At 36.6% G+C, this 13,895-nt stretch overlaps 1 protein-coding gene across 1 annotated transcript; it reads right to left on the bottom strand.

Annotated features, from left to right (window-relative positions):
- Positions 1 to 383: 383 nt before the first annotated feature.
- Positions 384 to 13,649, bottom strand: psme3ip1 (proteasome activator subunit 3 interacting protein 1). The gene is given in 7 exon segments (NM_001126775.1): positions 384 to 1,663; positions 2,728 to 2,789; positions 5,039 to 5,175; positions 6,484 to 6,605; positions 7,168 to 7,266; positions 8,519 to 8,652; positions 13,576 to 13,649. Coding segments are annotated over 6 exon segments (762 nt in total). The 5' UTR covers positions 8,643 to 8,652; positions 13,576 to 13,649; the 3' UTR covers positions 384 to 1,445.
- Between the last annotated feature and the right edge of the window lie 246 nt (positions 13,650 to 13,895).

The raw sequence follows: 13,895 nt of genomic DNA, 5'->3' as shown, positions 1-13,895 counted from the left end.
TGGATATTTGAAAAAGATCAGTAAATCATAAGCTCAAACCTAGTTGTTGTTTCTGTTTTTAAAAACCCTTTTCCATTGGTGACAGGCAGGGAACTAGCTTTCTAGAGATAATCATATTTATAAACAAATATTGAAGGCAAATTGAATTTTGGAGACATTTCTTTCATGTGCAAAGTTCCTTTTTATTGAAACAAAAAAAAACCTTAGGTCAAAGGTTCTCCACTTACCTACAGAACCAGTGTACAATTACAAGTACCACAGCCATCTCTGGGGGGGGGGCTTTCCTTATCTATACTTTAGAGCTGACAATTGCTTATAAATAACATGCTTGAGAAAGGAAAGATATACTGAAAAATTCTCTCAAAGAACTTGATAATTATGTGTTGAATTTATTATGTGAAAAAAAGACACACGTCCATCAAGTTCAACCTTTTATGCCTATATATAACCTGCCTAACTGCTATGTGATCCACATGAAAACAGAAAAAAAAAAAACCCTTCTGAAGCCTCTCCAATTTGGCGCAAAAGGGGAAAAATTCCTTTCTGACTCCAAGATGGCAATCCGACCAGTCCCTGGATCAACTTGTACTGTGAACTATCTTCCATAACATTCCATAATTTCCATTTTGGCAAGAAACAGAAGCCTAGTCCTGCTTTATAGCAAGTAGTAAAGATATGCTCTTAGGATTATAGAATGTGTTGTACAAGAAAAAGAGCAGGATCACAACTTTTACTACACTGTGTCTTAATGCTTATAGCAGACTGGAGTAGTTGGATGGGAATGCTTGGCATTAACATGAAAAGCACTGCAGTGTTAAATGAAAACACATATTGTGCCAGTAGCCTTAGCTATGAGAGTAAAAAGATATACAAGTTCTGGCTGAAATTGCAAAATGTATTAATATATGAAATCTATTTTAACTAACTATTTTTCTACTATTTTTTCAAATTTCCTTTAGATTCTGGCCAAACAGTGCATTTTGCTTACTACAAAACCTTACAATATTGCACATATCACATGGTGTTAGTAACTTTTTGTGTGTATAATTACACTGAGAATTTAATAAATCACAAAACATGTAATAACTTGCATCATTGTAATACTAGTCTTCTTACCTCTAATAAGGAAAGCAGTTTATATAAACAATTGTATAAGTATAGTTACATAAAATAAATACTAATTTTAGGTCTCCCTACAAACAAAAAGGACACTTTTTTCCTATTGTCCCAAGAATACTAGAAAATTTCCAATTTATTTGGGTTGAGCATACAATTGTTGATTTACTTTTCATAAGCTTGAAACATCAAAATCACACAGCCCAAAAAGTAGCTGGGCAAAGAGACAATGCTCTGCAGTCTCTGTACCAAAGAACTGTTCAAGTTTATTCTGAAAGTGGATATTTCTATATGTTGCATTCTGAATTCCTTCAGTCACTAGCTGCAATTTAAGGAGCATCAAGGTATGTGCCTGAGCGAAACACAGAAGAGACAATTTTCCCCACAGAATTTATTGTCGCCTCACTGTCAGAACTGGACTCAGAATCACTGCTCCCCGAGTAGGCTCCTAAGCCAGGCAAAATCCCGATGCAGACAGAAGCCGATGGACAATGCAGACCAGAGCTAGTCATGGTGCTGCCTCCAATGGAGCTAGAATGGCTCTCACCTAATCACACAAAAAGAAATGCATTAATATTTTTTGTCATATGTCTTTATACGTTTAGTTGAACCTAACGTGTATTTCTTCATAAGTGAATATGATTAAACTTTAAAAGTTATGTTAAGATTTCTAATTTAAATGGTTTACCAAAATATCGAATGCTAGAAAGGATAAGGATTGGCAGTTCAGAACAGGAACTGGCTGGGTAGCTACTTACTATTTCTCCTTGGGAAAGGGATCCTGAAACAATGGAAAGGATCTAAATCTTACAAAATGCTTTTAATTGTGAGTCATACTATGTTTCTACCCAGTGTCCACTACTGCAGAAAATAGCCAGATGGTATCATATAGCTTCTCCTAATCTTTATTCTTCACAGTAGAAACTGTGTGATATTGTACGGTGTACTAAAACACCAAAACACAGCTCTGTTCTGCAGTGAAGATTTGTGCCCCAAAAGATGCCCCCAGTAGCTCCCCATCTTCTTTTCTGCTATTTCACTGCACATGCTCTGTGCTGCAGTCAGTTACTGAGCTTATGGAATTACTCTCAACATATAGAGGCAGATTCATCAAAGTAAGAGTTCGAATCCCGAAATGGGTAAAATTCGGATTAGTACGATAATTTCTGATGATCTAAAAATGTCACAAAAATGCTTATGAAAAAATTGTAATAGTCACAATAATATCATATTGGTGATCCGAAAGTCATAAAATTTTCATATCCGAACTATCGTAAATGGCGGGAAAACCTTTCTGACTTTGATCCTTCTGTGCATGTTTTTGGAAGCCTCCCCATAGGACTCAATGGCACTCTGCAGCTCCAACTGAGCATGTAAGTGTTGCACACTTTCCAAGATGGGGAGCTACTGTGACAAGTTTGAAGTCCTGGAACTTTGCTGCTAATAAGATGCTGAAACTTTAGGCCGGTGCAGTAAATACAGTATATAAATATGGCATTTTTACCAATATTCATTTTTAGAGTTTAGTTCTCGTTTAAGTTACAGTATCACTCTAAGCACTAACCAATACAGTTGTACTTTTACTAGACAGTATAGCATTTGTATACATACCTTTTAACTTCTCATGGTCATGTTCTAACTTTGATTTCTTGGCACTAGAGCTTTCAGAATTACTGAAAATATAAAAAAGTTTAGGCTAATGGAACATAAATTATTTTATTCACTTTCGAACTGTAATATGCCTGTCCATGCAAAAATTAAAAGTGGGTGCTGTTGTCCATGCTCCATAAGCTCTTAAGCATGTTTGCCTTTCATGCAACCTATGGCCCTCCTACATTTCCTGCCTGCCCCCCAGGCATATCTGAAATACCCACAGAACACAATTTGACAAGTATACACATTCGTTACTTATTTATTATTTATTTTATAAGTATTTTTATATATTTTAACCACTGATTTTGAAACATTTGATCGCATTTATAGTTATGTATATACAGTGGCTTGAAAAGTATTCGCCCCCCTTGAACTTTTCCACATTTTGTCACATTACAGCCACAAACATGAATCAATTTTATTGGAATTCCACGTGAAAGACCAATACAAAGGGGTGTACATGTGAGAAGTGGAACGAAAATCAGACATGATTCCAAACATTTTTTACAAATAAATAACTGCAAAGTGGGGTGTGCGTAATTATTCAGCCCTCTTTGGTCTGAGTGCAGTCATTTGCCCATAGACATTGCCTGATGAGTGCTAATGATTAAATAGAGTGCACCTGTGTGTAATCTAATGTCAGTACAAATACAGCTGCTCTGTGACGGCCTCAGAGATTGTCTAAGAGAATATTGGGAGCAAAAACACCATGAAGTCCAAAGAACACACCACACAGGTCAGGGATAAAGTTATTGAGAAATTTAAAGCAGGCTTAGGCTACAAAAAGATTTCCAAAGCCTTGAACATCCCACGGAGCACTGTTCAAGCGATCATTCAGACATGGAAGGAGTATGGCACAACTGTAAACCTACCAAGACAAGGCCGTCCACCTAAACTCACAGGCCGAACAAGGAGAGCGCTGATCAGAAATGCAGCCAAGAGGCCCATGGTGACTCTGGACGAGCTGCAGAGATCTACAGCTCAGGTGGGGGAATCTGTCCATAGGACAACTATTAGTCGTGCACAAAGTTGGCCTTTATGGAAGAGTGGCAGGAAGAAAGCCATTGTTAACAGAAAACCATAAGTCCTGTTTGCAGTTTGCCACAAGCCATGTGGGGGACACAGCAAACATGTGGAAGAAGGTGCTCTGGTCAGATGAGACCAAAATGGAACTTTTTGGCCAAAATGCAAAACGCTATGAGTGGCGGAAAACTAACACTGCACATCACTCTGAACACACCATCCCCACTGTCAAATATGGTGGTGCCAGCATCATGCCCTGGGGGTACTTCTCTTCAGCAGGGACAGGGAAGCTGCTCAGAGTTGATGGGAAGATGGATGGAGCCAAATACAGGGCAATCTTGGAAGAAAACCTCTTGGAGTCTGCAAAAGACTTGAGACTGGGGCGGAGGTTCACTTTCCAGCAGGACAATGACCCTAAACATAAAGCCAGGGCAACAATGGAATGGTTTAAAACAAAACATATCCATGTGTTTGGCCCAGTCAAAGTCCAGATCTAAATCCAATCGAGAATCTGTGGCAAGATCTGAAAACTGCTGTTCACAAACACTGTCCATCTGACTGAGCTGGAGCTGTTTTGCAAAGAAGAATGGGCAAGGATTTCAGTCTCTAGATGTGCAAAGCTGGTAGAGACATACCTTAAAAGACTGGCAGCTGTAATTGCAGCAAAAGGTGGTTCTACAAAGTATTGACTCAGGGGGCTGAATAATTACACACACCCCACTTTGCAGTTATTTATTTGTAAAAAATGTTTGGAGTCATGTATGATTTTCGTTCCACTTCTCATGTGTACACCACTTTGTATTGGTCTTTCACGTGGAATTCCAATAAAATTGATTCATGTTTGTGGCTGTAATGTGACAAAATGTGGAAAAGTTCAAGGGGGCCGAATACTTTTGCAAGCCACTGTATTCTAGGGTCAACAGTCTTGGGAACATTTATCAAACACAAGCAGCTGAAAATGTGTTTTTTCGTAAAGCAGCTAAAACATCAGCCATAAACATTTGAATGCATAAGTTAAATTTTCTGCTTAGATAGGATATTTAATTGAAAACTGTTTTGAGGCCCCTCAGATTTGCAACAAATGCTGTAGAATGCAAAGTTTGTATAAAGTCCTGTATCTTGTTACAAATGAAATTACACTGAAAATTAAAAAGGGCAACCCCTTCAGAGCTGTAATGTATAATATTCATTCAGTCAATCCAACTTCAGGAAATTGTCTACATAAAATAGTACTGTATAAACCAACCTTCTGTGCCTGACTGCTCCCGCTAGTAGCTTTGACTGAGAAAACTTATTCTTGACATCAGCCACTTTTGGGATTGGCTTTTTATCGGCATCCTTCTTCTTGAGGTCTGAATTTGTAGCTGCTGTTGTAAGTGCATTGTACAATAAATGTTAAGGAGAAGAATTTAACAAAAAAAAAAAAAAAATCACAATAAAACTAAAAAATACCAAATAAGTAAAGGGGATTCCCAGAGTACCTCTGTATGGTTCATTTACAGATTACATAGAAAAAGACAGTGCTATAGCAGAAGGTAGTGCCCAATTTGCAAAACAGCAATATTCCATTTTGCTTGTCTAATACACATGTAACAGATCAGTTCTCATTCTTTTTTTTACAGTTAGCCAGAGCATAAGCATTAAAGATTTTGTGGATTTAAATCTCTCTTCCAGTTTACATGTTTTGACCTGTAAGTTCAATTGCACGTCTAGCTGTTGGTTTGTCCAACAGTCTCACTGTCTAAAAAATTGCAGAGACCTGTTATAGAGAGTTGCTACAGATAGCTTACCAAACAGAAATGCTCAAAATAAGCAAAAGCATAAAAGAACACATAGGGGCCTATTCATTAAAGCACAATTGACCACCATTGAGAAAAAATTGTATTTGTTCAAACTTATAGAACATATTGTAATATCCCTGATAATTTAGTTAAAATTTCACAACTTTTTCGTTCGTTCGTTATTCCACGAAAAAGTCATACTTTTTGCAACAACTACGAACATTTTGTTATTCATTCAAGCTTTAGTATCAAGACTATCTTTTCGCCAGGTTGGGTCTGTAGAGTGCCATTGAGTCCTATGAAAGGCTTCCAACATCATACAATTTGTTTCAAAGCCAGAAATGTTTTCGCAACTTTTACGATCATTTGGATTCAAAAGTTTCATGACTTTCGGTCGCAACCATGATTTTTTCGTACAACCAAGAAAAGAATTTTCGTAAATCAGAAATGATGGTGGTTACTTCAAATTTTTTTTCCAATTGTGCTTTTTAGTAGCGAAAATTCGTGCTTTAATGAATGGGTCCCATAATGTAAAAAAAATTGGATACTTTATATGTCCTGTGTGTAAATGTCCTCCAAAATTAGCTTTTTCTGCCCAGTGACCAGTGGAACATTTGCAAAGCATTGGTTTCTTCTCAAACAGAGCATAAGAAGCTGCTTTTATTACGGCCACCACACGGACACCAATAAGCCTGTTAATAGAGCCAGCACCAAGGTCTGGGAACCACTGTGAGAGATGGCAAAGGTAATAACTGGAGCCTAAGGATGCAAGTTAAATGCTCACCAGCATTAGGACTGGACCCTTTATAATCTGTTTTATATCTTTTTCAAGGGGTTTTAGAGTAACATTCTACTAAGCTCTAACTAAAATAAAGAAAGAGCAGAAAAAAAAACAAATCAGTAAGGATATTCTAAACTCATTCACTTCTTTCATATCTTCATCCCTCCTTTGTTTTTCTAACAATTCTTGCTTTCTTGAAACTTCATCCAGAAAGTTTGTCTCCTCCACATCCAGACCTCTCACCATATTCTCTGTATAGGAGAGAATGCTTCAAATATTTTTAGATGTACATAGATTATTTAGTTTCAGTAAAACACTAACATCTTTATATCAACATTATATTTTCTGCTTTGATTGTAATCCTTTCTAAAGTAAAAATAGGAACTGGTAATACTATTCCATAGCTAGAGAATAAAGGTCCAGTAAATGAAGCAACACAAGCTGGGAAAAGCTAGTTGCAAGGTAAATTTTGGTTAGATCATTTTTTTTTTACTAGACTGACAATAAAGGGTCATGGCATATTTATTGTCCTTGTTTTAAACGGGATGTGACCCGAGGCAACCATCAGCATTTTAATCAAAGCTATTTTCTAATAGGCAAGCTCTTATAAATCCTATACAAACTGTGGTGAACCGTCTGTTCAGCCTTTGATAAATATTGCCATGTGTGGTATGGACGCAAAGGCTGCAAGAACACAATCAAAAGGAATAGAGAATATCATCTTGCTTTTAAACCACTGGTTGGGGATCAGTGCTATAGAATAACAAATAACCTTATATATAATAATATATCAATGCAAATAATGAATCTTACTAAATTTAAACTGCTCTTCATACTCCTGTTGCTTCTTTTCCTTCTGTTCTTGAAGCCTTTCATATAGAGAACGTGGATCATAAACTTCTTCTGGGCACTCTGCAAAAGAGACATAATGTTCAGTACATAGTATATTTACCATAGTGATTTTTTTTTTATCTTAACAGTGCATTCGAAACTATCATAGCCAACTAAATTACTGAAAACTAAAAACCACACACATTTCATCAACACTAGAGTAAAACTAGAGGGTTGTTAATGCAGCCTTTAAGAAGTCCCCACAATTTATTCTAGCGGCAGAACATTGCATAAGATGAAAACTAGCACAATCTTGTTCTATAAAACTAGTCTATATAACAAAGGATGAAACAATAGTTTCTAAACAATATTCTGAGAACAGTCATGCAAAGCAAGTGAATTCTGTGTGGGAGTTTTCTGGAGAATTGTCTTTTCATCCATTTGATACAACTGAACCTATAGGCAGGGTTGTATCACCAATCTGTGCGACCCTAGGTACTGGACCCAGAAGCCAGAGCTCTGGAGTCAGAAGCAATTTTGGGTACCTGTTACATTGTCCTATTTCACAGATAATGTTCCCAATAAAGTACGTATCTGCTGTACGAATAAAGCCCAGTGTGTAGTGGTTTCACTAGTGTGAAGTCCTGTTGAGCTATTATTACTACTTATTGTTTTCATTATTTGCATGAACTTTAGGTTTAGGGAATGTTTGTTGCTTTAATAAATAAAAAACCACAATGACATAGGCTTAGTTATAGATTTAGACCAAACATGAACAGTCTCCTCATTCATTTTGGCAGCGACAGGCTTGGACGGCCTATAGGGTAGTGTGTCAGCTTCCTTGCCAGTGGCTCTTCGGTTTGTTCCCAAAATCAGACACCATCTTTATATAGAATTAAAATTGCCAAACTTTGGCAGTATTAAAATGTCTTGTATGTCGTGTTCTTTCCATAAACACAGAAAATACATTACTGTATTTAAACAGGTGTTGTCTGACAGGTGAGTCAGATGTATCGTAAACGGAGGAGTCAGGGTCGAAGAATTTATTCACCGACTTCACAGCCCAGCCAGAAGAGTTTCTTTACTGACTACAAGGTACAACCACAACCCCAAAGCTCCAACACTAAATTTGACAAAGATCTCTGGTGCTCTGGGAATGGGCCCTTAAGTGTCTATATATAAATACGGCCCTGCCTATAGGCCTCATTTGCCTTTGCCCTTGATGCAAGTGCTAGAATACTAAGGAACACAAAATTGTGCAATTAGGTGCAAGTGCGGAATATTAAAAAAAAAAAAATCAAGTGGAGGAAAGTACATTTTCCATGGACTTTACCTTCTGGATCCTCAGGTTTTCGCACTTTTTCCCATTCTTCCTGTCTTTTCTTTCTTCGCTCTTCTAATTCAGATTCTGTGACAAATCTTTTGTTTATTACCAGGTCCTCTGGGTGCCCATCCATGGTCAGATTCCTAAGTGAAAGAGAAATGGCACAACGGGGGAATAAGATCCGAATTCTCCTGTATTGTTTCTACTCATTACATAAACAAGAATACAAGTAGTTTTGTAAGGACTATGCAACAGTATAAACACAAGCACATATGGGAAATCATATCCTTTCCATTAAAATCTCCTATTAAAAGTTACAAAAGTGCAAAGATTCCAGGGGCTTCTCTTTTTCCTTCTTCTTGTGCAAATAATGAAGTAACCATCAATCAGGCTTTAATTTGCATTTCCTCTCATGTGGAAACATGCACCAGGCATTCAAAGGATCTGTGGCTTGCACCATGTCTGCAGCTTGTCCTGCTTCTTCCTGTCCCCCCCCCCCAGCGCCACCCACTTACTTCCTGCTGTGTAGTGCTCTGCCAAGACAACCCTTCCAGGACCCCCCAAGAGATCCCTGAATTCATCCTTCTATAGAAAAGGTAGGAGGCATTTATTTGCCCTATTACACTCACATACATACATATAAACATACAGCACACAATTTAGAACAGTTTGGGTTTTTTCTAAAAGCTAATTTTAAGAAAGCTTTGCAGATTTGTACTTTGGCATAGAAATACTTCTTTACCCATTTTGGATTTGTCAAAATGTGTACTTTCCAAAAATATATGGTTTTCTGGGTGTTTCTGTACAGTTACAGGATCATTACGACATAATACGCAGTCAGGGGGCTCTTTTTGCAGAAACTGCATTTCATTTGTGGTCTGTACATATCACATACTTTGGTATATCTATGCATATTAAGCATCAAACTGTTCAGTGGACCCCTGGCATTTATATTTAGGATGTTTTACTTGGTTACTTTATGACCTGTAGGAGATAAGAAGCTATAGAAATCTTTAAAGCGATTTGTTTAAAAATTCCAAAATTTTGATAAACAATAATTTTAGGAAAGCATTGCAACTTGGAAGTTTGAAGTAGACAGACAGTTTTACCTATTCTGGATTTCCCAAAATATATTCTATCCAAAAATGTATGATTTTCTGGGATAAACCTTCTTTTAGTGACATGTTTGCCTTTAAATATAAAGTATGCAATAAAAGTCCCGCCTTGACCAAATCAGCTGGCAGTGAAAAGGTTAAAAAAGTCATTATTATTATCATCACTATTACTACGATGGCACCAATGACCACTTTTTTACAGCTGGAAAGAAGCAGAAGTAAACAATTCAAAAACTTTAAGTCAAGACCATTTTAAATTTTCTAATAGTTCATCCTATAAGATACTTAAATTAAAGGCAAAATGCCCTCTTAAAAAGTAAATTTTTTGTTTACTCAAAGTTCTATATAAAATGCAGCTTTGTGCCTTTTTATGGTCACAGATCCCCTCAGTGTCTTTTAATACCCTTGGAATTTACAGTAGGGTACATTACCCCTTAGATTACAGGGTTCCCTGTATAACACAGCCTGCAGTCTCGTGCCTTTATATAGACACAGAATCCCACAGTACGGGGTACATTATCCCAAGCCTGGAAAAAAAAGCCAAACATGGCTGCCCCGTGGATCTGTCCTTGACTCTATAATAATGGTAAAGTAAATAAACTTATTGGCTGTCAGTATAGCTTTAAGATGGACAATTGAACCCCTTTTCAGCCACATCATCAGTTAACTCTTCATGTTCACATTTATGGCAAAGTTTGCCTGTTTTCCATTCATGGACACTGATCACACTGTAAAAAAAGAGACAACCATTTTCCATCAGTAGATCATTTTTTCATTCACATGTTGTTGCTGCCCACCAGAGATGGTTTTTGATTGGTGAAACCCACTGTGCAAGATCCCTACAGGCCTTCTTTTTGCTTGCAGTTGCCAATTTGTTCCCAACAGATTTTACAAAGTGCCACACTGTCATTTTGTCCATCACCGGATAAACACACTGGCTTGTTTCCCAATTCTTGAATTGTCTTTTCATTCGAATTCATAATCAATTGTGGTATCAGAGTATCCTCTTCTTCCTCTATTTCTAACTCTACTAAACTCTTATTTGATGGGTGGTATGATTCATCCAACTCTTCTTGAACAGGATCCACACCAGCCTCCAGAACTTGTGATGGATTCAGATGTAACAGCTAAAGATTGTCTCAAATGATTGTAGTGAATATTCTGGCTTTTTCGAAAATAGTAGTGGGGAATAATGAAGCAATGCTTTGTTCTGGAGGTAGAATTTTGCTAGGTGTTAAGTGCATCAAAAACCCATGGGATGATGAAGGTAATAAAGATGATTGTTCACTAGCAGTAATTAGTTCACACTGTATAAACATGGTACTTGTTATGACCTTTGACTGAATTTTTACAATTCTTGTTCCAAATTTTGGATTTGTCATAGATCCTTGATTTATACGGTTGACACAATGGTCTGGATTAATTCCAGTGTCAACAATTGGGAAATTCCTTGTTGTGTCAGTGGGCATTGACTGGACACTTGAAGTATGCAACCCAGAATCTGAAGCTTGTGCTGTAAATTATGTTCTTTGTGACCTTTTTTCTGACTCGGTTTAAAAAAAACAACATATTTTATAAGTTATTTGAAAGGAAATATTTTGTTTATAAATGGCTAAATAGAAAGGCTATCTAAAATAAGAAATGTTTTCAATATAGTCAGCAAAAAATGTAATCTATAAAACCTGGAGTGGAGTCTAAAGTTAAAGCCACATGGGACATAACTGTTCAGTTTGTTTGTTTTTCAATCTGACCTACGTTCTCACAATATAAATTAACAGTCATGTACCATGTGCCCCCACTTCAAGTCAAATTTGTGTTCTGGCTATTACATTAGAAATTGACTGACTCCAGCTATTCTATATCAAATTTTTTGGTAAATACATGTAAAACTTTTTATTTTTTACAGCCTATCTACTTACCCTCCATCAATGCTTCCTTTAACACTTAAAGATGATTAAAATGCTAATTTACCTGTACTGTGAAGATCTGAAATACTGGCAAATTATACACTAACTGATGACACCTCATTTGATTCCTGGTTGCTTTTATCCAATGACAATTCTCCTTCCTCTGTGACACTTTCTGTAGCTGTGGTCTTCTGTCGTTTTTGATTTTATTCTTGATCTTAAAACAAACTTGGTTGGTACTTGACTGGCTTGAGGACAAAAAAGTCTCAGGAAATATGAAAGGAACAGCATCCAGTTTAAGTACTCTTTTTGTTCCTAGGTAAACACAACAGTCTGGTGCAAATTGCTGAGCATATAGGATGGACATCTGTTTTTTTCCCCCCAGGAAGTATTTTTTGTGCCATCTCCAAAATCTTGTGGAATGTTCTGTATATATACAAACATATACATACAAACACACACATTCGGTATATATATATATATATATATATATATATATATATATATATATATATATATATAATTTACCAAATAAAACACAATCTTAGATTGTAAGCTCACTGCAGCAGGCACTGATGGGAATGTGATAGGGACCTTAGATTGTAAACTCACTGTAAGCTTACTGGGGCAATGGCACTTGAATCATGCACAATCTCTGCAAAGCACTATGCAGATATGTTGTTGCTATATAAATAGGAAATTGATATAAAAAAAAAATCATATTCAGTTGACAAAATTAAAATTTAGGAATTTAATTACACCATTATAAAATTTACATTAGGGAATGGGAGAAAGGAGGATGGAGCTTGTATCGGAATTTTTTTTTCACCGTAGGTATCAATTACAGCTTATCAAGTTCCTAGAAAATGTGCAAAGCCCCATGAAGAATGAAATATTGTGTAGAAATAGTAAAAAATACTGACTTCTTCTACAAATCTGCATTGTCCTGTCTAGCACTCCCTCGCTTCTTAAACAGGAACATTATAAGGAATAGGCATTCTAAAGTGCAGCAAGCATAAACTTCACTGTGAATGAATGTATGTATGTATGTGTGTGTGTGTATATATATATATGTGTGTGTGTGTGTATATCTTACAAATATGATTGTAACCCATTTCTCATGTTTCTCAGTTATGCTAATCATTTCTGTCTCTTTTGCAAACTGCTGTATAGTTACTAGGGTAAATTGGCCCTAGCAACCAGATAGTTGATGAAATTGCCTACTAGGAATCTGCTGAACAATAATTCAAAAAGAAAAAAAAAAAACTAAAACCAGTCGCAGATTTTGGCAGTTTCAATTTCAGAATCACACTAAATATTGAACTACACTTTAAATGTTTAACTTCACCTTTAAACTAAAATGTCTTGGCTGTGATCACAGTTACTGCATTTTATAAAATATGATATGCAACAAAAGCTGACTATATTTTAAAAAAACCTCACAGATTTACTTTTGATGTAGTAATTGTACACAATGATCATTCTGGGTTTGTGTAAATAATGATTATGAACTACACAAACATCAAAATATACTGCAGCTTTGATACTCCCAAACATGCAAAAAAATGATTATAGTTATGTAGAGTTAATAATTCCTGCTTATCTGAGAAGCCCACCCCATTGAGAATAACACAATACATTACCCTACCTAATGAAAAGAAGGTTGTTTAAGAGTTGTTTAATTTGTCCTGTTTGTATGATCTGCCCACCCCCCACTCCCCTGTACCATATAAAAGAAGGCATTGCTATGCCCTATGCAGGAAAGCAGCTGTATTATATAGATCTTTTGTATGTACACCCTCCTCTCTCTCCCCCAGAATTGGTAGCAGGAGACATTGCAAAGTAAAATCAGATTGTTTCCCTGAACACTGTTACAAAGAAACTGCGACTTGCTTCCCTCCCCCAACATTGGTAGCAGGAGACATTTGTCCACCTTCTCTCACTGGTACCCAAAATATGATAGATTATGTTCCCCTGAGTATGATAATATGTGTCATGCAAAGACTATGTATCTATGTATCTGAATAAGCTGTTTAAAACTTACTGTAATAGCTGCAGATCACCGAGGCATCCAGAAAGTTTTCAGGGGGTAGAAACCATTCTTCTCCCTGCAGTGTGAGTCACATAGAAGCTTGCTGACATCATCAGTAAGACTTTCCCCTTCCTATTCACTCATTGGCTAGCAGAAGAAACCTCTTCATTGGCTGTGTTCATGTTGCTTCAGATTTTTTTTTCAATAAGCTTTATTGCAATTGCATCTGGTTCATCTTAGCTTTTCTTTTATGGATTTGATGAGCATTTACAATCTTTGTGGTGCTTTAGGTAATATGTCTCTGGTTTTCCTAAAATAGCCAACGAAATAAA

The sequence above is a fragment of the Xenopus tropicalis genome, chromosome 4, assembly GCF_000004195.4.
Source record: "Xenopus tropicalis strain Nigerian chromosome 4, UCB_Xtro_10.0, whole genome shotgun sequence".
Classification (NCBI taxonomy): Eukaryota; Metazoa; Chordata; class Amphibia; order Anura; family Pipidae; genus Xenopus; species Xenopus tropicalis.
The sequence above is the reverse complement of the archived record's forward strand: the minus strand, read 5'-3'. Positions and strand labels throughout refer to the sequence as shown.